This window comes from Patagioenas fasciata, chromosome 3 (genome assembly GCF_037038585.1).
Source record: "Patagioenas fasciata isolate bPatFas1 chromosome 3, bPatFas1.hap1, whole genome shotgun sequence".
NCBI classification, from domain to species: Eukaryota; Metazoa; Chordata; class Aves; order Columbiformes; family Columbidae; genus Patagioenas; species Patagioenas fasciata.
In genome coordinates, this window is record NC_092522.1 from 6,640,899 (window position 1) to 6,662,481 (window position 21,583).

The 21,583-nt window shown below is 41.3% G+C and overlaps 2 protein-coding genes across 4 annotated transcripts in view; one reads left to right on the plus strand and one right to left on the minus strand.

Annotated features, from left to right (window-relative positions):
- MACROD2 (mono-ADP ribosylhydrolase 2) overlaps positions 1–21,583 on the plus strand; it is an 854,364-nt gene that overhangs the window by 96,132 nt on the left and 736,649 nt on the right. The window lies entirely within an intron of this gene.
- On the minus strand, positions 1,035–12,879 carry FLRT3 (fibronectin leucine rich transmembrane protein 3). The gene is made up of 3 exons (XM_065835012.2): positions 12,741–12,879; positions 4,722–5,465; positions 1,035–3,610 (listed from the first exon to the last, which is right to left on the minus strand). Exon 3 carries the CDS (start codon positions 3,563–3,565, stop codon positions 1,616–1,618), a length of 1,950 nt encoding a protein of 649 aa, XP_065691084.1. The 5' UTR covers positions 3,566–3,610; positions 4,722–5,465; positions 12,741–12,879; the 3' UTR covers positions 1,035–1,615.

Below are 21,583 nucleotides of genomic sequence, written 5' to 3' on the forward strand. Positions count from 1 at the left end.
GGGTCCTTATATGCTGTTTAGATAAAAAATGGGTCTGTCTTCCCCATTGGTGTTGATACCTACAAGTGTGATACCTACAAGTGTGATACCGTCAAGGTGAACAAAGAAAAAGGTAAAGCTCATGACTGGAACAGTAGTGGCCTTTGTGTGGGGTTCCTATCAATGCACTGCAGATAAGTGGCATCAATTCTGAACTAATTTTTCCAACTTTATTCATCAATAAGACCAATATTTTTCATAGTTAAGTTATGTATGAAAAAGTGGGTATTTTATTTTTTTTTTCTCTTTTTGTTGTTTTGTTTTTAAAAGCTTGATACATGTAGCGTTGGATCAAGGCACATACAAGACTGGCCAAAGGGCGTACAAAGCACTTTGGTTTTCAGTTGAAGAAACAAATGATTACGGCAACAGAGAGCGGCTTGGGGTTTAAACACGAGATAGCTCATAGTTCAGTAGGAAGGCAGAAAGAAACATGTTACCTTACAGATTCATCAAGGAATTTCTGGAAAACTGTGACAGTAATGGGCAGTATTCCCGACTGTGATGGCAGTATATAGAACATACACCTGTATACTGTATGGGTATATGCTTTACAATAGCTGTATTCCCCAATTGTTTGCTTACCTTGGTGTCTAAAGTTTTTGAGACCTTGCTTACATTGCTCTTTTTTTCCCCCCTCGTGAAACTGCATTTTCACCCCTTTTTCTATTCAGAGCAATTTCTAAGTGTTGTCTCTGTCCTCCTGCCCCTCAAATGCCTGTGACCGTCCATCACTGTTTGCTCTGGAATAAGCAGACTACTGGTTTTAATAACCAGAAATCTATCTCTAAACTAACTACCCCTTTGCTTTGTAGATCCTAGCACATTGCTTTTTAAGTTCCTTGTTAGGAATTTGATCGTGCTTTCTTTCAGGGCTCAATTCTTTACACGTGTCAACAGCTTCAGTCTCATGCATGTCATTGATTTGATTATTTTCTCTTAAATTGGATTTCACCATTGTTGAATGGATATATCCAGACAGCTGATATTGCCCATTACTACACGCATTTTTGTTTATTGAATATCGTTGTGGTTTACAGATTTAATAGACCCAACATTGAAGTTCTGTGAGTTTTTGCAACCACTTCTTGATCTTCCTGATTTGCCAGGTTCAACGTCATTTTATTGATACCAAAGTGAAAAATGGCCTGTGCTTACACTTACAAGGATCTCAGATGAATGTTCTGACTGCTCAACACGGCAAGATAATTCACTTTCACAGTCAACAAGTCATCTTACTCAGTAGAACACAAAAGTTAAATGGTCTGTAACTTCAATATTAGCAAGGAAAATACAGTACAAATTACTAAAAAATACTAAAATATAGAATTGTGGTCAGGTATCCCCACTACATGAATCGCAGCAGTAGCCTGAAATTTGAAACTTTTAATAAAAAGTTCTTAAATATAAATTATATGGCAAATGTACAGTACATTGCTTTGTCAGTCTTTTAATCCAGTGTTTTGCAGTAGAACAGCAACCGTTAAGTCAGTCTTTTTCTCGTTTTCTTTAAAAAACAAAACCGAACCAAAAAAACCCAACGCAACCCCAAACCAGTCTTTCACGCCCTTCAGTATCATGAGTGTGAATGATCTGAATCTGGAATACCACTGTCTCTGTAGCTCCTGTTACTACTGCTTTCACTGTGGCTGTTCTTGTACAGATTCATGCCGTTGGGGGGGAAAATGGTGTGTATTACAAACTCCTCCTTGGACACTTGGTCGTTGGTTATCGGGATCATCTGGAAAGAAGTCTCCCTGATTTCTAGGATGGAGTTATCCTTCTTGGTTCCCGCTTCGGCGTAGTCGTCTTTTCTCCGGCGTCCCTTGCTGTAGGCGCAGTTCCGGGAGAAGAGGGACCCGTTTCTGTGGACGTACCAGCAGACCAGGGCCAGCAGCGCGATGGCCACCAGCGCCACCGCGCCGCCGATGATGGCGGCCAAGGGCAAGCTGGAGTTTTTGTAAGGTTCTTTCTCCTGCTCCCGGTTGAGGGTGGTGGTGGGGTTGTACATCTTGAGTGGCGCCGTCTCGGTCTCGATGCACTCGGGCGTTTCGTCGGAGAGATAGATGTTGCTGGTTTCCATGGGAACCATGCAGACACGGTACGGCGATTCTGGCTCGAGAGCCGTGAGCAAATAGTCATTTCTGTCGCCTGTAACTATCGTTTCAGTTATAGATCCAAAGGCAGGGCTGTGACCCATCTTGAGCCAGCTCAGTCTTAAAGCAGTCATGGGTAGTGCAACTTTCCAGGAGATGTGGATAGTCTCCGTGCTTACGGATTTCACAAATATTGTAATGATTTTGCGTACCGGGCTGGCCGTGGTTCTGTAGTTTTTATTGATGTTGGGAGTCTTGACGTCTGGTTGTTTGGTCACGGAAACCGGCCGGTGTCCCTGAGCCGGGTATAACGTGTTTGGTACCGCCGTAGTGATTTGGATGGTGCTTATCATGCCATCGTCCTTACAATCAAATACTTCTGCGTTGAGGTCTTTGATAGCCATTCCACGTACTTTTTCTGGTGCCTGGCACATCAGTCCACGTACGTTAACTTTTAAAGGCAATGACTGTAACCAGTCGCGTACCCATTTCATTTTGCACCCGCAGTGCCAAGGGTTGTTGCGAAGAAACAGCTGAGTTATGTTGTCCAGATCGTCAAAGACGCCCTGAGGTAAATTGCTAAGATTGTTATTGGACATATCTAGTCGATACAACTGCCTTAAGTAAGAGAAAGCATTGGGTGGCACACGGTTGATATGGTTTTCTTGAAGATAAAGCCTCCTTAGGTTTGTCCCCGGCAAATTTACCGGCGCGGCTGTGAGCGAATTGCGGACCAGTGACAGTTCTGTAAGATTGACTAGATTCATAAAGACTTTGTCTCCTAATCCATGGTTATTTAGAAGATTTCCGTCTAAAACAAGGCGTTTTAGATTTGTAAGGTCTTGAAGGGACAGCTCTGAAATTGTGGAAATACGATTATCATCCAAGCGTAGCTCTTCTATCGTTTTAGGCAAACCCCAGGGAATGGTGCTAAGGTGATTTCGGGAGAGAAAAAGAAGTCTGAGATAGATGTTGTCCCGGAAAGCTCCATCCTCGATGCTAACAGCAGAAACGGAATTATCATCCAAATGCAGTTCTTCCAGATAAGGAATTTGTGAAAGTGAATCATAAGTAATGGTCCTTATGTTATTCTCCTGCAAATGCAGTTCCTTAACGTACTTAGGGAGGTTAGTGGGGAATTCATCTAGGCTGTTGTGGTATAAATATATTCTTTCCACCCTAAGCAAGTTCTTCAGTTCTGAAGGAATCCCAGCATTATTTATTTGATTGTTCTGAAGGAAGAGGGTAGTAGCATCCTCTGGGATTCCTGTAGGAATAGACGTCAAATCGCGATCATTACAATAAATGAAACCCACATCACAGCGACATACTGAAGGGCATGGTTTGGCACTAACAGAATAAGGTGCCATGTCAAGTAACAGCCCTATTTTAGTCCAAACTAGGAAGATGCTCCAGGTTACACTAATCATGGTCAGGAATGATGAGATTTGTATACAGTTCTGATCTTCAACAATCTAAAAAAACCAAACAAACAAAATTATCCAGATCATCAGTGAAGAAACCGCGATGAAAATTCAACTTCAACATTACAGAAGACATTGGAAACGTGCATATTAAACTGAATATCAAGCTTATAAACACATTTTACTTTCTTTTCCTTACATCAATAACGATACTACTACTTGTGCTAATTCAATTAACAGGTTATTCTGCATAGTAATGAAAACAATATAAACAAAGTATGTCTGATCTGTGAGTTGTTTTGTTTAAGCAAGAAGGCTCTTTCTAAGGATTCCTTCACATTTCACGTGCAGAGACGCTCTTTGTTCGCAGGGCACAAATAACTACAGAGCCACACTAGAGTTCAAGTAAATCATTCAGTATCTGAAAGGTAAGAACTAATTCTCTAAGCCAGCTAACTACCCCAGGAGCCCTTAATTGAACTATAAACCCCTTACCAAACCCACAAGTTTAGCGGTAGCTATTTTGGAGGCTCAAAAAAAGTCCTAATGGCAAAGCATAAAATGCAGACAATAGAGCAAGGGCCAGCTAAAGACTTTTTTCATGTGTTTCAACGTCACCCTGTGTATCTTACAAATACTGTGGCCTAGTTTTCTTGGTTTTCAAGCTGGAGCGTTTACAGAGGTGAATATAACAACTGGTAGGTAACTAACAACCTGACATAGCTGGTAGAGCTACTACAGCTTTTTAGTTGACCGTATAGAGTATTTCATTACATGCTTAATTTCCTATTTAAATATTTGTCGTTCTCAAAAGTCTTCTTACTAGCAGCATGCTAATAACAGACTATTTGGTAGGTTTAACCACATTTCCCCATCTTATTAGTTCGAACTGTACAGGGAAGGATAATATAAATTAACTCTTGAGACTGAAATTGTACTTCGCACTGGGTAGTGTGTTTGTACATTGAGCTCAGGTAATTAGCATTTTTATAGCTTTTAAGACAACATAACTCAATTACCATTGTAATTAGGGTTGTGAGAACTTCTGCACGATGACCTGCGCATTAAGCGGTGTCATGACCTTTCCTCTTGTGGGTTCATATATTAATTGAACTTTATTCTCTGAGGCACGAAAAGGGAAAGAAATGAATATTGATCCTACCGTATTTAAAGGTACGAGTAAATTTTGTGCTTGAGGATATCCAGTACAGGAATGTCTTTCTCACGAGTCACTCTTACGGTTTACTCCATGGAGCTGTGTTTACTCAGCCGGTGCTTCTCCTCTCGGTGGTGTGTGTTCCCCAGCCCCTGGCACAGCACTCAATGAGCATTCCAACCAAGATTTATCATGGTACGTAAGCACACCAGGCTGGCCTGTAGAAGAGCTTTAGCTTCCCTCTGGTTTTGTCCTCCTGGAAAGTCTGTGAATGAAGAGCCTCCTTTGTTTGGTTTAATGCCTTTAGCAGGAATTACTTTCTTTGTAACTCTTACAAACTCTTGTGTGCGGCGTAGTAGTCGGAGGTGGCAACTTCACCGCCGTGTGGTGGAAACTATTCATTATGCTGAGGCCTGAAGGATGGCAGCCTCTTCAGAAAAGGTCAGGAACAGAGCTTTTTTTTTTTTTTCCAATCCAGAATTATCCAAGTATAAACTTCGTACAGCAGCTACATCCTGATACATCCACGCCTCTTTGAGAGAACCATTTGCCAACCCTCACTTTTTAACGCTGCTTCCAAATTTGTAATGCAAAAAACCAATTCCTCTTGTGCTGAAAGAACAGAAGTTACTCTACCGTGGAAATGTTAAGACAATTCAGATGGTTTTCTTCATCAAAAAACCCCCACAAAAGTACGATTTCCTTCCCAGAAAACTCCCCTTTTAAGGCTTTCCTTGACCTCTTAATTTCCTGTGAAAATAAAAACAAACATAAAAAAATTGGAATTAATAACTGGTGGACACTCGTATTCTGGTAGTGTTGTATCCCCTCTATAAGTTACATTATGTTTGTTGTATACATGACGAGCACTTCTTGTTTTCCCAACATACTGATATTTCAGCCAAATACAGAGCTCTTCAAGAAAACATTGTGCTGGAACTATATTTTCCTTTCAGTAGAAAATAAAGTCATCTTGAATTGACAGACAGTAACAAAATATTTGTAAATGATATTTCCCACTTGATTACAAATGCCAGTGCTGCCTCTTTGGAGGAGACCAAAATGGTTGGTTGCTTTGTGTTCTTGGTGAATGGAGGTAGATGATGTTCCTCTCCTTGGTTTTAAATGTAAAGGGAGCTAATTACCATTCAGCAATTACTGGATGAAAGGGAAAAAGGTTCTGCTAAAATATGATCTTAATATTTGCAACGTGCTGACTCTGAACTGGGGACTAGGGAGGTACCTGCATCAGCTCTTAGAGAGCACAGGTACATATGAGAGTTTTGTCCATGCTCAATATGCTACTCCATAGGAACTCTTAAGCCATTGTGTTTGTCATTTTGCAGAGTGGAATCAGCATTTAGATCAGCATTTTATCCGATTTGTTTTAATTTCAGAAAAGGCAAAATATCCTCAATCCTGGCTGTTGCCTTTTCTTGAAGAACTCTAATTAATTTGCTTATTTTATAATGGTATATTTTAACTCTGGCCACTTGATATTACTGTTGCAGAAAGTATCCAGTGATGGTCTGCTTTCCCTGAGTGCAAACAGGTAGTCTGTCTGAAATAGAAATGGTGACATCTGAAATGTTAAAATGCCTTAATGTTGACTTGCTTTTCCTATTGCTGATCACGTGTTGTCTGGGGAACTGAGCACAATGCTGGGAAGAACCAGCGTGCTGAGGAATGCTTTGCTTAGCTGCCTTCTGAGTAACTTCTGGTCCTTCAGAGCAGGTTAGACCTAAAGGAAAAGTCCGCTTTAAAACTCTGTCCTTTGCAATTCAAAGCAGGTCCATCACAAAGTAGATCAGTCGTAATCCTATAGCAAGGAGAAATGTGCACTGACACGAAATCGTTGACATAGACACAAATTATGCTGCTCTGTATCATAGAAAAATGTTGACCATTAAAAATAAATAATAAAACGCCCCCCACTTTAGAGATGGTGTGATTGTCTAGGGAGAGGATGGTAAAGCATCTCCTGATGCTGCTTTCAGTCTCAGCTGAGCTTTGTTGTTGCACCTTGTTTTCAGAAGCTGTGTAATGGAAATAGTAACTTCAAATGAGACCTCCACTGTGGCATAAATAAGTACTTTAACAGATGCTTTATTTAAGGCAAAAATGCAATCTGTGTGGCCACGTTTTAGAATATAAAGAAATGCATATTTTTTTGTAACTTATGTAACTTGGGTAGCTTATACAACCAGTATTATAAAATGGAAGAAAAATGCTCCGTATTATTGCAGTGTCCACTTTTCTTAGTCTGTATTACTGGACAGTTTGGGGATAAAAGTCCAGGCTTTATTCCTGAAACTCTGAAATAAACACTTGCTTAACAGCTGTATAAAAAAAATGGTACCTCTTAGGAACTAATGGGAAGTTGTGACAGAGGGTATTTTCTGGAAGTATATTGTGAAGAATTAATATGAATTCCTTAAATAGGCCTTTGAAGGCTCCAGTAACTTTTAAGTACTTAAAAAAACCCCAAACATACATTTTCTTTAGAAATTTTAGAGCTGTAACAAACATGTTGGTATTAAGCAAGACAGAGGCTGTAGTATGCATACATTACATATATCCATACACAAGAAAGTAAATCCATTTGTTTTACCCTTCTAGCATATAAACTGTTTCCTCTTTGCTCCATTTGATAGTCATCCCTTCATTTATTGCCACTATTATAATAGCAGTAATGTGTAGGATTAAAATGAAAGCACTAAAGCTCATTAAGTCCTTGGAACTTTTTTTATCCCTTCTCTCCAAATTACATGAAAACGAGAGACAAATAAAAGCAGGTCTCTTTGGAGAGGACGACACTGTTTCAAAAATGTGGATTAAGACTATACCCCCCACTCCCTTTTCTAAACTTAGAATAGTTTTCTTCAGGTTTTGATTGTTTGATACCTTGCACTTCCCTTTTATATCTGAAACCATAGCTGAAAACAATGTTTTTGCATATCAAAGGCTCCAGTGATGTGTGTACAGAGAAGAAGGGAATCCTGCTGCCTTGCTCCAACTTTCTCCTCCTTGAGCCGTCTCTAAATATTCCCTGACATCAAGTCATTAGAGCTGATCTGGCAGGATGAAAAGAAAAGTGACCCCCACTGGTACAGACACTGTGTCCAGGTTTCTGCTACATCAAATTGGGGAGGCTTCATGGACACATAGTTTTGAAAGAAACCATTACTTTCAAACACATTTTAGAAAGTGTGGCCTAAACCTCCTTTTTTTTAGATGCAAAAATGACTTTTCCTCTTGGTAACAAAACTAACGTTGAACAACTGAACAGCAGCTTTTCTCGCTTATCTTCATTGCGAGTTGAATGTTTTCATGAACTTTGCTGAACCGCCTGGTTAAATTACTTTTCCCGGGACATTGTGTAAGCAAGTGAATTACTACAGATAGTGGTAACGCGCGAGCCTCGCGCGTGGACTTATCGCTGTGGTACAGCTTATTTTAAAATGTTCAAAATAATCTGCGCTATACCAGAAAAAATGTACCAAGAAGAATATTATATATTGAGCTAGGCAACAGGAAAAAAAAAAGTATATTTGAAAAGTTAGGAGTTTTTCTAATAAACGGTGCCAGAGATCTTTTCTTTTCAAGCCGTGATAAAACATGAATAAAATCAAGACCTGGCTCACTCGAGGTCACACAATGCTTATTTGAATTTCTAATCTACCTCTGTGTTCTCCGGCAGGAACTCTGGTAGTTCAGTGGCTTCTTTCTAACCATCAAAGTAACAGTGGGAAGGGGAACAGCTCGGTATTTTTAGGTTCTAAATGCCGAGGGTATAATTTAAAGTTAACATTAGAATATACATACTTGAGAAGCCTAACAATTTTGCTTAATCAGTGTACCGACATTCCAGATTTACCTCCATATTTGTTTATAATCTGAAATGTATCAGAAACATAAAATGCGCTTTGCTTTTAAAATACTCATCAAGTCTGTCTATTGCATATATTGCCCGTGGAGTTTACAAAGGTCACGCTGCCTCTTCAATAGCTTCACCAGCTTTTAAAAAACAAAGTTCCACAGTGCTAATCTACACTTAAAACAGTGCCCGTACTTTGTTTTCTTTAAGTGTATTACTCAGGGTTAGTTGGTCGTGACAGCAAAATGCTTTCTAAGCACCCTGTCTAGGAGCTGCAATTTCCACGATCATCATATTTCAGGAAGGTGCCCCAGCCTTTTGTTTGGTGCCAGGCAAGCAGAAGATCCTCTGGCTGCCTTGCCAAGGGGGAAAAATGCAAAGGAGTTTGTTAAAGTGAAGGTGAGCCCTTCAGTCACCTTGTGGCTCTGCTTGGGTGCAATTTGGGGTTTTCTTCTGTTAGAGAAGGTTTTATGTAGTGGTAGAAAATTTGCTTCCCCCCCACCCTGCTTCTGTAGTAGTTGAATACAATATTGCTTTTGTCTTCTTAGCTCTAACTCAAGTGCCTTAAAAAAAAAATGCAAATTTTCATGTGATCTTCCCTCAAATGCAAGCGAATCCGACTTAGAAATTGATTTTTTTGAGCAAAAGCTCGACTCCACGCCTAAGATGAGTCAAACCAGTATTTGCTGTAGAGGATGGAAATGAGCCTAAGAGTTGTTTTCTTCTGAAGTTTTACTTTTAAAACCTTTCCTGGTTTTGAAGATGCTGGGTTGAAAAGATCCAGGCTGTTCCTCCTGTTCTGACTCCTCTGCTTCTGCAAAGGTTGCACGTTAAAAGCAGCACTTTGAGGGGGAGTGTTCTGCAATGGCTTTTTGTTTGGTGTTTTTTAGCGCTCTTTGAGTTTAGCCAATTATGGTTTCTAGGTTTTCTTTTAAGAGCTGCTGCTGAGGTAACTCACCCATGCTTAAAATAATAGAGAACAAATGCTGCCACTGTTTCAAGGTAAAAATCAATGTTTTTCACTCTTGACAAGTTTAGGTGGAATTATGTCTGATAGGGAGTTCCTGGCACAAAATGTTAAGCCTGTATAAAATATTACTTAAACGCTGGATAAAGTTTCACTAGTTCTGTTTCTTTCCCTTTTAAAACGGTTGTTTCTCATCTCCCGATTCCTAAATTTGCTCCTCAAAAAATAAGACTTTAAAAAAGTGAAGCTGTAAGATTCCTTGAATTCTTACAGCTCAAGAAAAGAAGAACGGAGTTTTGGATGATATATTTACTGAACACTTTTCAATATGCCTGCCCTGAGTGATATTGGGTCACTTATCAAAAATCAGTGTAAGCAATCCCATTTTAATTCTTCTGTTCATTCCTGTGCTTTGGGAGTGATAAAGGAAAAAACAACAAAAAGAACCAGCCATCAGCATCCACGCCTCCTGCTAGGAGACAAAGGTGGGCATTTGAAACCACTTCAAATAATTGCAGTGCAAAGTTTGCAAACTCCAGCAATTTGCTTTGATTACTCACCATCGTCTTACTTAATATCCTTCAACTTGTAGCTATTGCTTACAAAGGAAAAAATTTAAAAAATAATTTAAAAAACTCCAAATAGACAAAATACCCACCACCCCAATCTAGAAACGCTTCTTTATTTTGTTCTTGCTGTAAAAGGTATACACGTTATTTCTGGAGATGAAAGCTTGCTGCTGTGAGTTTACTACAGAGTTTTTTTGCCCACTGGGGGGTGGTACACGCTGCAAAAATGGTGCTTTTAAGAGCCACAAGTCAGATGTTTTTTGCTGCTGTCCAGTTTTCTCTGCTTTAATTACAACAAAGTCTCCTGGTGAGAAAAAACAGAGGCAGCCTATAAAGGAGAGATTTTCAAAAAAACCATATATATATATATTAAAAATAATTACTCTTCTCAGAAAATTTACAGATCCCTATTTCCCATGCTGATTGTATTAACTACAGTATTTATCTGGTTGTTCTCCAGTTAAAATGGCATGAATGTACAAAAATAATAATAATAAAAAATATAATTAGCGTTTTAAATACATGCCAAAGGTTGTCACTGTTTCTGGTATATAGGAGGAGCACAGAAGGCAGGAAAAAATGCAGCTTTTAGAAGTGATTAAATGTAGATGGAAAAATAGAAAAGCTTGATAACAGTATGAATAAGAGGATTAGAATAACCTCCGTATATTTTAAGATAGTTGGCTTTCTATAAACCCAGGTATACCTTTTGTTTACGAAATACTTGAAAACCAGTCTTAAACCGGGCAGTACTGTATGGGTTTGGAATAAATTAAAGGAAACTTAAGGGTGGGTTGTTTTATTTTGAGAGAGGGAAGGGCACTGAAACCCCTTCAGTATGACCTAATGTGTGGCATATACTGACAAGGAAAACACATCCTGATCTTTCTGTTTTATAGCAGAGAATTATTTTCTTCGTACACTTGAATTGACAAACGCATTTTTCACTCTAATTCAAAGAAATGTTCATTAAGACGCCATATCCTCAGGCAACAGACGGTAGAGCATAATTGATGCTTCTATCTCTTTGGGCAGCATATTTTAGGCAATGAAATTGGGGTCAGGATAATGAATTGGTTTTTTAAGTCTGAACATTTTCAGCCTCTTCTTTCAGTACTTTTTCTCCGCATAGAGGATTTACATAGAAATGCAAATTGTGAATCTTCGGAGTGGCCATAAGAAAATGCATTCAGCTGAGGTGCTCCTTCTCAGGAGTATGATTTATTTCCCTGTCAAGTAATTCTGCATTTCGGGGTGAATCTGGTGTCCAGAAAGCTCTGCTGCTCTGTTAACTGACCGCAATTGATCCCTTGAAGAAGGAAAGCGACTTGCCTTCGGTCCCAATTAGTAACCCATGGCTAACAGCACTCCACGAATTAGTTAATTACGTGCCCTCCTCGTTGGCGTTTGCAACGCTCCTGGAAACTTTGAATGGATGCGCCAGGGTTGGGCTCAAAAAACCCCTTTGCGGTCAAAGAGATTAAAATGTACGCTACCTCAAAAGAAAAGGACTGAGCCAGCGAGGCAGCTGTCTGTGCAAGAGCTTTTCTTCGCCAAGGGGGTGAGCTAGAAAACTAGGCAGGAACCAAAAGAAAATAGAAAAAATGAGAAAGCTTGAGCCTAGATGCTGCAAGCCCGACTGCTGGGCTGGGAAACGCAGGGATCCTCGGGCTTCACCTTAACTAAGTTGCAGCTCCTGATTTGATTGTGTGCGAGGAACAGGGTAAAACAAAAGGCTCCGGCACATCTACCCGGCGTGGAACGGTGTTCGGGGCGAGAATAACGTAGAGATGAAGTGGGCAAAGGTTTAAGTGGATGAAATATTTATTCGCGTAGCCGTTTAGAAATTAAGTTGCTGAGCTTGTGCGAGCGCAGACAATCACTTAATACACAGAAAACAGCAGAAAAGTTGATTAAAACTAGGCGAGGACGTTTCGAATGCCAGGGAGATGATCAGCCAGCTCTTCTTCCCCAAGAAAGTGGGGTGTTTTGGAGGGGAATTCGGGCCTGTTGCATTCTTTCTTAACGCCTGTGCAACCATTTTGTTCCCCATCTCCTCGCCCGCAGAATCGGTGCGTGACGAGCGGCTGCGCTGGGGAGAGGGCACAACGGCTCCTTTTTATTTGATTTTATCTTTTTTCTCAATATATACGGGAGAGGGGGGGGAAGTTTCCAAACCAGGGCAGCGATGCGCGGTACTACGGACAGGAAGATTCCCCCCGCGGCGCCCCGTTAAAACGAGGGGGGTCCCAACACGCCGGCGTTGCTATGCGGATCCCCCCCGGGCTCCCCTGTGCTCCCGCGGAGCTTTTGCGCTCGTTCTCCCGGAGCCGGTGCACCGCTCGGTTCGGGGAGCAGCCGGCTTGCACACCCCAACCGCACGGTGGGTGGGTGGGTGGCTGAGCAAAGCGCCGCGCTACTCCGCGCTCCTCCGCGCCCCGCCGCGCAGCCAGCCGGGAGCTCCCCGCCGCAGCGCCCTGCTCGCACCCCGGCGCCTTGTGCGGGTGTGCGGAGAGGGGGATACCCAAACTTCCCGCCGCATCGTTCCTCCTCGAACTCCGCACCCTCCCCACCCCCCGACCCGCGGAGAAAGCGCTGATCCCCGCACTTACCCGCGGGGCGCGGAACGGGGGCCGATCCGTGCGCGGCGGGGCGCGGGAATGGCGCTGGCGGCGGGAGCGGAGCGCGGAGCGGACCCGGCGGGCGCTGCGCTGGCGCGGGGCAGGCGCGGAGCTCGGCGCGCGCCCTCAAGTCGAGGCGGCAGCGGCTGAGCCGGGGGGGCGGGGCCACACGTCAGCGAGGGGCGGGGCGGGGCGCGCGGCGCGGCCGCCAGGGGGAGCAGCAGGCGGCGCCATGGCCGGCGGGACGGCGGGGGAGGGAGAGCAAAGCGAAAGAGAAGCGGCGCCGCAGCCCTGGGGACAGCGGGGAGACCCCGAGCCGGCAGGGGAGGATTCTCTGTCATTTCTTATTTTCTTTTTCGGTTTTATTCTTTTATTTTTTTTTTCGTTCCGGTGGTGCCATTGCAGGGGAGTGGGTGCCCTCTCTCTGACCAATCCAACCGGCTCCTCACAGGGCAGAAGTCAACCCCGGCCCCACCGCCTGCCCCTTGGTTCTGACCCGAAGGTCACGGGTGGTTGAGAGTTGCACAGGTACTTTTAAAAGAAAAAAAAATATGGATAAATCGGTGGCTGCTGCAAAAAGGCATTATAGAATCATTTTGGTTGGAAGAGACCCTCAAGATCATCGAGTGCAGCCATAACCTGACTCTGGCACTAACCCATTTCCCTAAGAACCTCGTCTAAGCGCTTTTTAAACATCTACAGGCATGGTGACTCCACCACTTCCCTGGGCAGCCTGTTCCAGTGCTTCACAACCCTTTCCATGAGGAAATGTTTCGTAATATCCAAAGTGAACCTCCCCTGGCACAACTTGAGGCCATTTCCTCTCCTATCATTTGCTACTTGGGAGAAGACACCAACCCCCTCCATACCACAACCTCCTTTCAGGCAGTTGCAGACAGCGATAAGGTCTCCCCTCAGCCTCCTTTTCTCCAGGCTGAACAGCCCCAGGTCCTTCAGCCGCTCCTCATCAGACTCATAAGTCATCGCCCTCCAAAAGTGACAGCCGGGCCACAGCACCTCATGTGAGACACTGCAGGCCACAGTGACAGCTTTAGGAGGTTCAGAGGTATTTTCAAGGTATTAGCATTTAAAGCTGTTTAAAATCAGCATGTGGATCAGAGTTGCCTGGTTTGTGCGCTCCACCCAGGACGGTGCTGGCTCGAAAGCGCTCGGTGAGACTGGGATTGTGGGCACAAGGCCCGTCCAGCCTGCAGCCTTCAGGGATTGTTTGGCTGGAAAACAAACTTTCTACTATTCTGTTATTACCAAAAATTTATGGTAATAACAGCATGAGCTAGAAAATATATTCCCCAGGTGTTTTTTCATGAAATCTAGTTTCTTTTTATTCGTAGTTTATTAACTCACAGATAGCATTGCATTTGGTACATTTGGTACAGTTGATGCTGCTGCTGTTGTGGCTTTTTTTTTTTTTAAACATTTTGCATCAAAACACAGGTTTCTTTTAAGGCTGACAGCTACTCCATGAGTATCCTATTCTCAAAGGCAATTTTGGCCACCTCCTGCAGCATTTAGACCACATGTGTTGGTCAGCACGAGGAGCTGATGTCCAGGGCAAGGCAGGCACCTGAAAATTGTCTCTACTCATTGCTGTTGTTGCACTTTTTGCTGGTATCAGAACATGACAAGGCCAAGCTCCATTAAGTTTAGAGAGAGTTTGATTTCTTTAAGGCCTTTGGAAACCACCAGGTTGTTGCAATTTCTGAGTGGAGTTTGAATATTTACAATCTCTCCGTTTACCTTTTGGCAAAACCAGAGCCAGACAAACTAGAAAGTGTCAAACTTAATCCGTTCTTGAGAGGAATTTTAATAGGTTTTTGAATGCTACTTGATGTTATTTGGGATTTAGATGTTTGAAATGTTATATACATGCTGTATTTATTCAACTAATTAAAATCCTAGATTGATTTTCTTTGAAAATGAGGGAAAAGACTTTTTTCTCTCTTATCACTTGATTTCCGTTCTTTCCCTGAGGAAAGTAAAAACTAGTAAGAAATTGACTTCAAGTTAAGGTACAGTTGTCTGTATTGATACTCCTGGTAGAGTGAGCTGTGCCCTAATCAGCTCAGTGTATACAAATCTGTTTCATAGACAATGTATATACGGCATGTTATATGCAGGCCTGTATGGATACATAGGTGTACTGCACAAATACAGGTAAGTCTGGTGTTGCAGTGTGTCTGTGTGGGATAGAGCATGGCTCTGGTGGCTACGGTAATGCACAAGGCATTTTGAGATCCTGCAAATACCCTGTAGATTTTTTTTTTAACTGAGATTCTTTTAAGATTTTAGCAGCATTTTTAAAAAATGTCTTGTATTTGGTATTTCTTACGCCCAGCTTGGTTGTATTAGCTAACAGATTCCAACATCGTGTTGCCGTGCCATGTTGCTAAGTCTTAACGTATTTCTGTGGGATATTCATGAAAGATGTATGTGGTATGCATTCAGCTATCTTTCGGTTTTATTCCAAGGCTGGCGTAGTGCTTGTGGCACCAGTTAGAAATTACAGTAAATATTCCTAGAGAATTCCAAAGGGCATGTGAGAAATAATTAGATTTTACCAGGTCACAGCTGCTTTAGAGTACTAAAAGGTCTTTACTGTGCCATTGCAAGCAGATTTTTTGACTGCATTCTTCTATGTAAACTCCTTAAATATACTCCTTAAGAACACAGGCAGCCTTTAAAACACTCTCCACAAAAAAACGCTGTTGTATGCGGAGAGCTTGACCATGTTCTCCATCTTCTTAAAATACAGAATTTCAAGGCCTCTTGAATTCCAGGAGAATGGAGGAACTCTGTTAATATTGATGGGGTTACTCATATGTGAGGAATAAAAATATGCATATGTAACACAGATGTATCAAACCCTAGGAATATAATGAGATATTTTAATTGAATTTCTAAGTTAAAATAGTCTTTTACCTGTCTTTTGTTTATAAAATTAATTAACGCTCATGACGCGGAGATTAAAGTTCTCCTCAGACCTATAGGGAAATCACCTTTTGAAGACATGTCAGTCTTGTTAACACTTAATGGGCTGAGTTTAGAAGGTGGCAGATGGGAAATGCAGAATACTTACGTTACATAATTTGTTTCAAAGAGTCTTAATGCCAGTTTATAACACAGGCTTGTAAGGTGCTATTAGGTCAATGTGATAATGATGACGGTTGTTGTTTTTCATTCTTTCCCTGAGCACCCTGATGGGATGATAAGAATCAAAGTTCTGGGAACTCCCTTGGCCAGAGGTTGACCTGAATGACTCTCCTATGGCTTGACAGGCGTTTTGGTTCTGCTTGGTCCTGCTGTAAATCTGGCTCCAGTCATAAGTGTTTCTGGGCAGGACATTTATGAAACGTTAAGAAACCAAACACATTGACCGGGAAAGAAAATTGAATCTGAGATCACTCATCCTCGGTGCAGAGAAGAGAGAGCTGTCTTCAAGCATCGAAGCTGAGCTGCTGCTTCTTTGAGGACAGATTTCTTTTAGATAAAGTTGAGAGTAATAGTCTGATATTCAATGAAATGCCCTGAAATGAACGTTAGTGGTTTTTAGCTTTAGGCTTTTATCATGTTATATTGATTTTTCAAAGCAGGCTGTACCCAATCCAGGCTAGGCATTGGTTGATTTGTAGAGGCATCTAAGAAAAAAAAGATACTGTAATATATGAACTTCTGTATGATTCATGTCCTATAAGCTTTCCTTTTATTGGCTAAGTACAGTTTCTCAGCAAATATGTATTGTCGTTTGTATTAGAATTTAATCTTTAAACAATCTGAACCATTTCAAAATTAGAATCCAGTTTTGGATACATTCCTTCAAAAATAAACGCCTGTCAAATTCAGCTTTCAACATTGTGTATGTACATAGAGTACCTTGTCAAAGTTGGTGCTCTGTATCAAATACAACAAAAATGAGAATGTAATCATGCAAGACAGTCTGAGGTAGAGCTAAAAAGCTATGAAGAGTGTAAAGCTAAATACTTATTTAAAATTAGGTGGGCTCAAGAGTGCTGCTTTTCCCTTTTTTTTCCCCCTGACAGAGGAATGTTTGAGAGATAACAGTTTTAATTGTGATTATTCTTTTGTCTGTCTGTAAAGGCCAGGAGATTAGACCATGGCACCTGTGCTGTCTGCCATTCCTCAGCCTTCTCTCCCTGTTCTTTCCAGCTCTCCTAAACAGCCCCAGGGAAAAACCCTGTCAGCTCAGAAACACCCCTGATGCAACCACATCTCTATTTTTCCTACAGCAAATAAACACTTTTGCTTATCAGATCATGTGCTGTTGATAGCAAAATTAAGTAACTTAATGGGGTGCTTGAAATTGCAAAACCTATGAGTAAGATGTGGGCTTATTTTTTTTGATTTACAGAACATAGAGAAATGGATAAAGAAAGCTGATTTGGTAAAGTCCATGCAAAGTTTGCTCCTAATGCTTAAGACTCATTGCTTTTTTGTATTTAGAAGGCAATTTCCTCTGTTACATGTCAAACCATGAAGCCACGAGGACAAAATTTTTAGGAGAAAAAGTGCAAACTCCTTCCTAGCTCTGAAGAATATGGAGTATGTGCTTGCAAACTTGACGAAGTGAGCGATGCTATCAGAACAGAATAGCCTTTCCATACGCTTGACATGGCTTTACGGTGTATTAAAGAAAGGAAAAATAGCATTCCCCCAAAGCAACCTTGAAAACTTTAACTGAGATTGTTAATAATGTCTAGTATGTGCGAGGAAGAATCCCGTAGAGGACAAAACTACTGTTCTTCCCTGAGGGTACTTCTTACATTTGCAAGTTCAGGTTTTTATGGGTGCAGCCTATACTGAGCTGAACGAAGTGGCAAATGAGTTTTTATACCTGCCTCTATTTAAAGCATCCTAGTAATAGAGAAAATCTTAAAAATATACATATATATATATATATATATATATATATATGTATATATATATACAAGCATATTAAACATCCTGAAATGGCAGGAAAAAAATCTGGTGCAACTTTGGTCTTGGATTCTTTTTCTTGGAGCTTTAATTGCTGCTTATGTGACAGCTGCTCAAAGCTGACCATCAAGAATAGGATTACGCCAGGCAGCAGTGATTCGGGGTTGGGATGGATGACTCCTGTCCGTGTTCCTGTCCTGCCTGTTGGTATTTGTGAACTCTTTGCTGCTCCTACTGTTGACTGTTTAGATACTAAGCAGACATCCGTTTGGTGAAAATTCATGTTTCTTGTTGCATTCCTTGTGTCTAGCAGGTGTATATCTACTTGAAGACTAAATCTGCTTTCCCCATTACTCGATGAATTGGACAGTTTTCAGGAGACTTTTTGGATGAAAAAAATATGTGCTGGAAGTTAAATAACAAAATATGAAAAAGTTATTGTAAGTGCACTTAGATTGCAAGTTATTTTGAAGTGTTTGTTACCTAGATTTGAAGATTGTTTGAGCGTGATTTCACTACACAAAATTAAGACCAGTCCTCACATTAAATGTCTTAACTCAAAATGAGAGCCTCTCAGACAAAGACATGTTTTCACAGAGAAGTTAATGTTCCCTTGGTGATGGATTTTATGGTGGAATTTTGCCTTTTCTGAGGTAGAAGTTTAAACAATGCATGTAGCTAAATGGGCAGTTATAGCAGTTTTCATAAATTTCAGTTCTTCATAGCTGAATACCAAAAGCTTGAAAATCACGTTCTTTCTTGTGAGTTTCTTTTCAGGCCACCAACCCTCGCCGTGGTTCCAAAGAATGTTTGTTGATATGGTGATAGGTGCTTTATATATATATAGAGAGATAAATATATATATATTCTCCTGGTCCTTCCTCTTTTATTTTACTGCCTGATAGCTCCAGAGTTTTTGCCACCTCTCTCTTTCTCCTCAGCATTGTCAGCCTCTCTGTGCCAGGCTTTCTGCATCCGCCCTGCCTCTTACCCACCTCCTCTCCTCCTCCTGCCGTGCCCAATAGCTGCTCTTCTGCACATCCAGCCCACACAGCAGCATTTACATTCCAGCTCTTTGTGCATTGATCTTCTGCCATGAGAAGCTGCTGCTTCTGAACTCTCTTCTCTCCATTGTTTTATTTCTCCTTTGGCCCCCTTTTACATGCTAAAGAGTTTCTTATTTTCTTTCCTTCTCCTATTAGTCCCAGATCAGGTGAGCAGCTTCACAAAGGCCTAAGCTTGTAAAATTAGAGTAGCCAGGTTCTATGCAGATCTATAATCTATTAATTACCCAATTTGAGTATTTAGCATTCTTTGAAAACTTAAAGCAATTGCATTTCTGTAGTACTGCTGAAGGCTTTAGGTGGTGATCTATTATCTCTGAAAAAATGTACACCCCTCACTTTCCATGCAAATCAAACCATTAACATGCTGTTTTGACCAAATGCGCCACCCTAGTTGTTTGCGTTGTTTGTGTCTAGTCTGTGTTAAGATCTAGCAATAAACTGGAGTCTGCGCCTTTGCTGATTTGCTTGTGTAATACCTGGTTTTGAAATTATGGAAGGCTATGTGCCAGTGTTGAATATATGAATAACTCAAAAGCGTTCATTCTCAGGAAGGACTAAGTTTACATTGTCTGAACAGATTTGTTTAGTCGTAAGTAGGGGTGATTATTCTGTCTTTGTCTATTTTGCAAGAGAGGGCGTTTCAGAAATGACTTTGCAATACAGCAGTTAATGCCGTTGGCAGAAAGTTACAAGTTGATACAGTGATTAAAATTAAGTTAACAGGAATTTTGAAATTTCCCTGGCCATGAAGAGTATAGTTACATTTGGTGAGATTCTGACTCAGAAAGAGGGTATATATGCAGAAACTGTATCTCAGTTGAGAAGACAAGCTGCTCTTGTAGGAGAATCAACTCCAGCAGCACCATCTGTGTGAATCAGTGTGGAAGCTGGCTTGTCTGCAGCCTCTGCTGGCTGATTGTACTGTGGAAAGCTCCTTGAAGCTAAACAGAAAAAAAAGTAGTTGTAAGGCATATGTATATTCTTTCCCATTTGCTTTTCCTAGTTACACATTATTAATCCTGATTTTAGTTTTTACCAGTGAAACTTTCTCTAGAATCTACCTGGAATGTAAAGGACATCTCATTTCTAAAGCGTTGGCGTGCTCAGCGGAGGCGGACTGTTTCCTTTGAGTCTCAGAAGGATGTTCCTGTTGGAGGGTCTCCTGGGTATTCCTAGAGCAATCCCTCTTCAGTTTTCACCCTTGTCCCAGTTGCAACACTGGAGGGAATGAATGCCGGGAAACACTGGTGAGTGGAGAGAGGCTGACCCTGCCGAGTGTCTGCCCGGGGCTTGCTGGTAAAGCAGGGAAGTGAGGAGAAGGCCTGAGACTGAGGAACGACTTAGACCAGGTGATGGGCACACCTTAGTTTGTTGGTGGGTGTGCGTTGCTGCTGCTGAGGATGAAGTTCCCTGAAGTGGTAAGAGATTTCAGTTTCATGGGAAACAGGATCTAAAAGTCATTTCAAACTTAACATCTGCAGCACTGTTCTACAATTTTTCTTCATTAATCCATCTTTAATCTCCTCCCACAAAGTTTTTGTTCTTAGGCCTTTTGTGAACATGCGCTAATTGCTGCTGCCATTCCCAAGGCCTTGGGGGAAATATTTGAAATCCTGAAGAGACACAGCCTGTAGAAACCCATAGGAAACCTTCAGCTCTGTGACTGAGGGAAGCGGAGGCATTTTGGCTGAGCTCAGGATGGATGTGGCTGCATGTGATGTGCAGCAGGTAGGTGAGATGTCTTGTCCAAGAAGGTGACAGCAGTGGCTTTGTTACCGAAGAACAGAGTCTGTCTGAATTTGGACGATTCCGAGAAATAGGAGATTGCAGAAGGCAGGATGTAGAAGGGCCTGTAGTAAAGTCATTAGAGTTTAAGTGATGCTATGGGATAGAGAGATCAGTGAGCTATATATGCTCTTAGGTGGTCTGGCTTTTCATTTCTTTGCTTAGTACTCTAGGCAGGTTATAAAACCAGAATATAAATCAATTTCTAATTTTCAGGTATTAGGACGAAACTTCTATGAAAGCAAAAACTACTTGGCAGTGTGACAGGACTAGCTCGACCTGTGATCTGTATCAAATACGGTACGTCCATGGTCCTAATTAGAGCATTAATTTATCTGTTCCTAGATAAGCAGGCTTTCAGATACAGGGATGTGTGTGAGAAATAGTTAATTTCCCCTTATTGTTGAAAAAAATAATCTTCATTTGAATGAGAGAAACAGACCAGGTCCCCTGATGAAAACTGGAGTAGTTCTTGACCTTAACAATGATCTTTAAAATCATGCCTTTCTAAAACCACTAGCGGTGCCTGAACTAGCACATCGTTTCTAGTTGTTCACCTGATGCATATCTCAGTATGTCTTTTGATAGATTAAAAAACATACAAGACGCTTGTTAGAATAGCAGTGTAGTTTTATACATAAAACTTCAAACATTTTATAAATAAAATGACCAGGGTATCTCCTGAGATACAAAGTGTGATTATTAGAAGTAATGCTTGAAACATTTGCTTTTGTAGTTTTAAAGCGCTGAAACCAGAGGTTTGCCTTGCAAATGCCAGCAGATGCAACACCCAGACTCCAAGAGAAGCTCAGGAAGAGCTGTTAACAGCTGCACTGGGAAATTACCTTCCTATTTAAATATGAGTACATCTAAAAATAACCCCAATGAGAAATGAAAACTCTATTTGTTGTTAGCTTGCCTAGCATTTGTCTTTATTTCTATTTTATTTTACATTTTTGTTCGTGGATATAACAAAGCTTATTTCGTTTCTTCTTGATCATTTTTCCCAGGGGATGTAGAGAGGCTCTG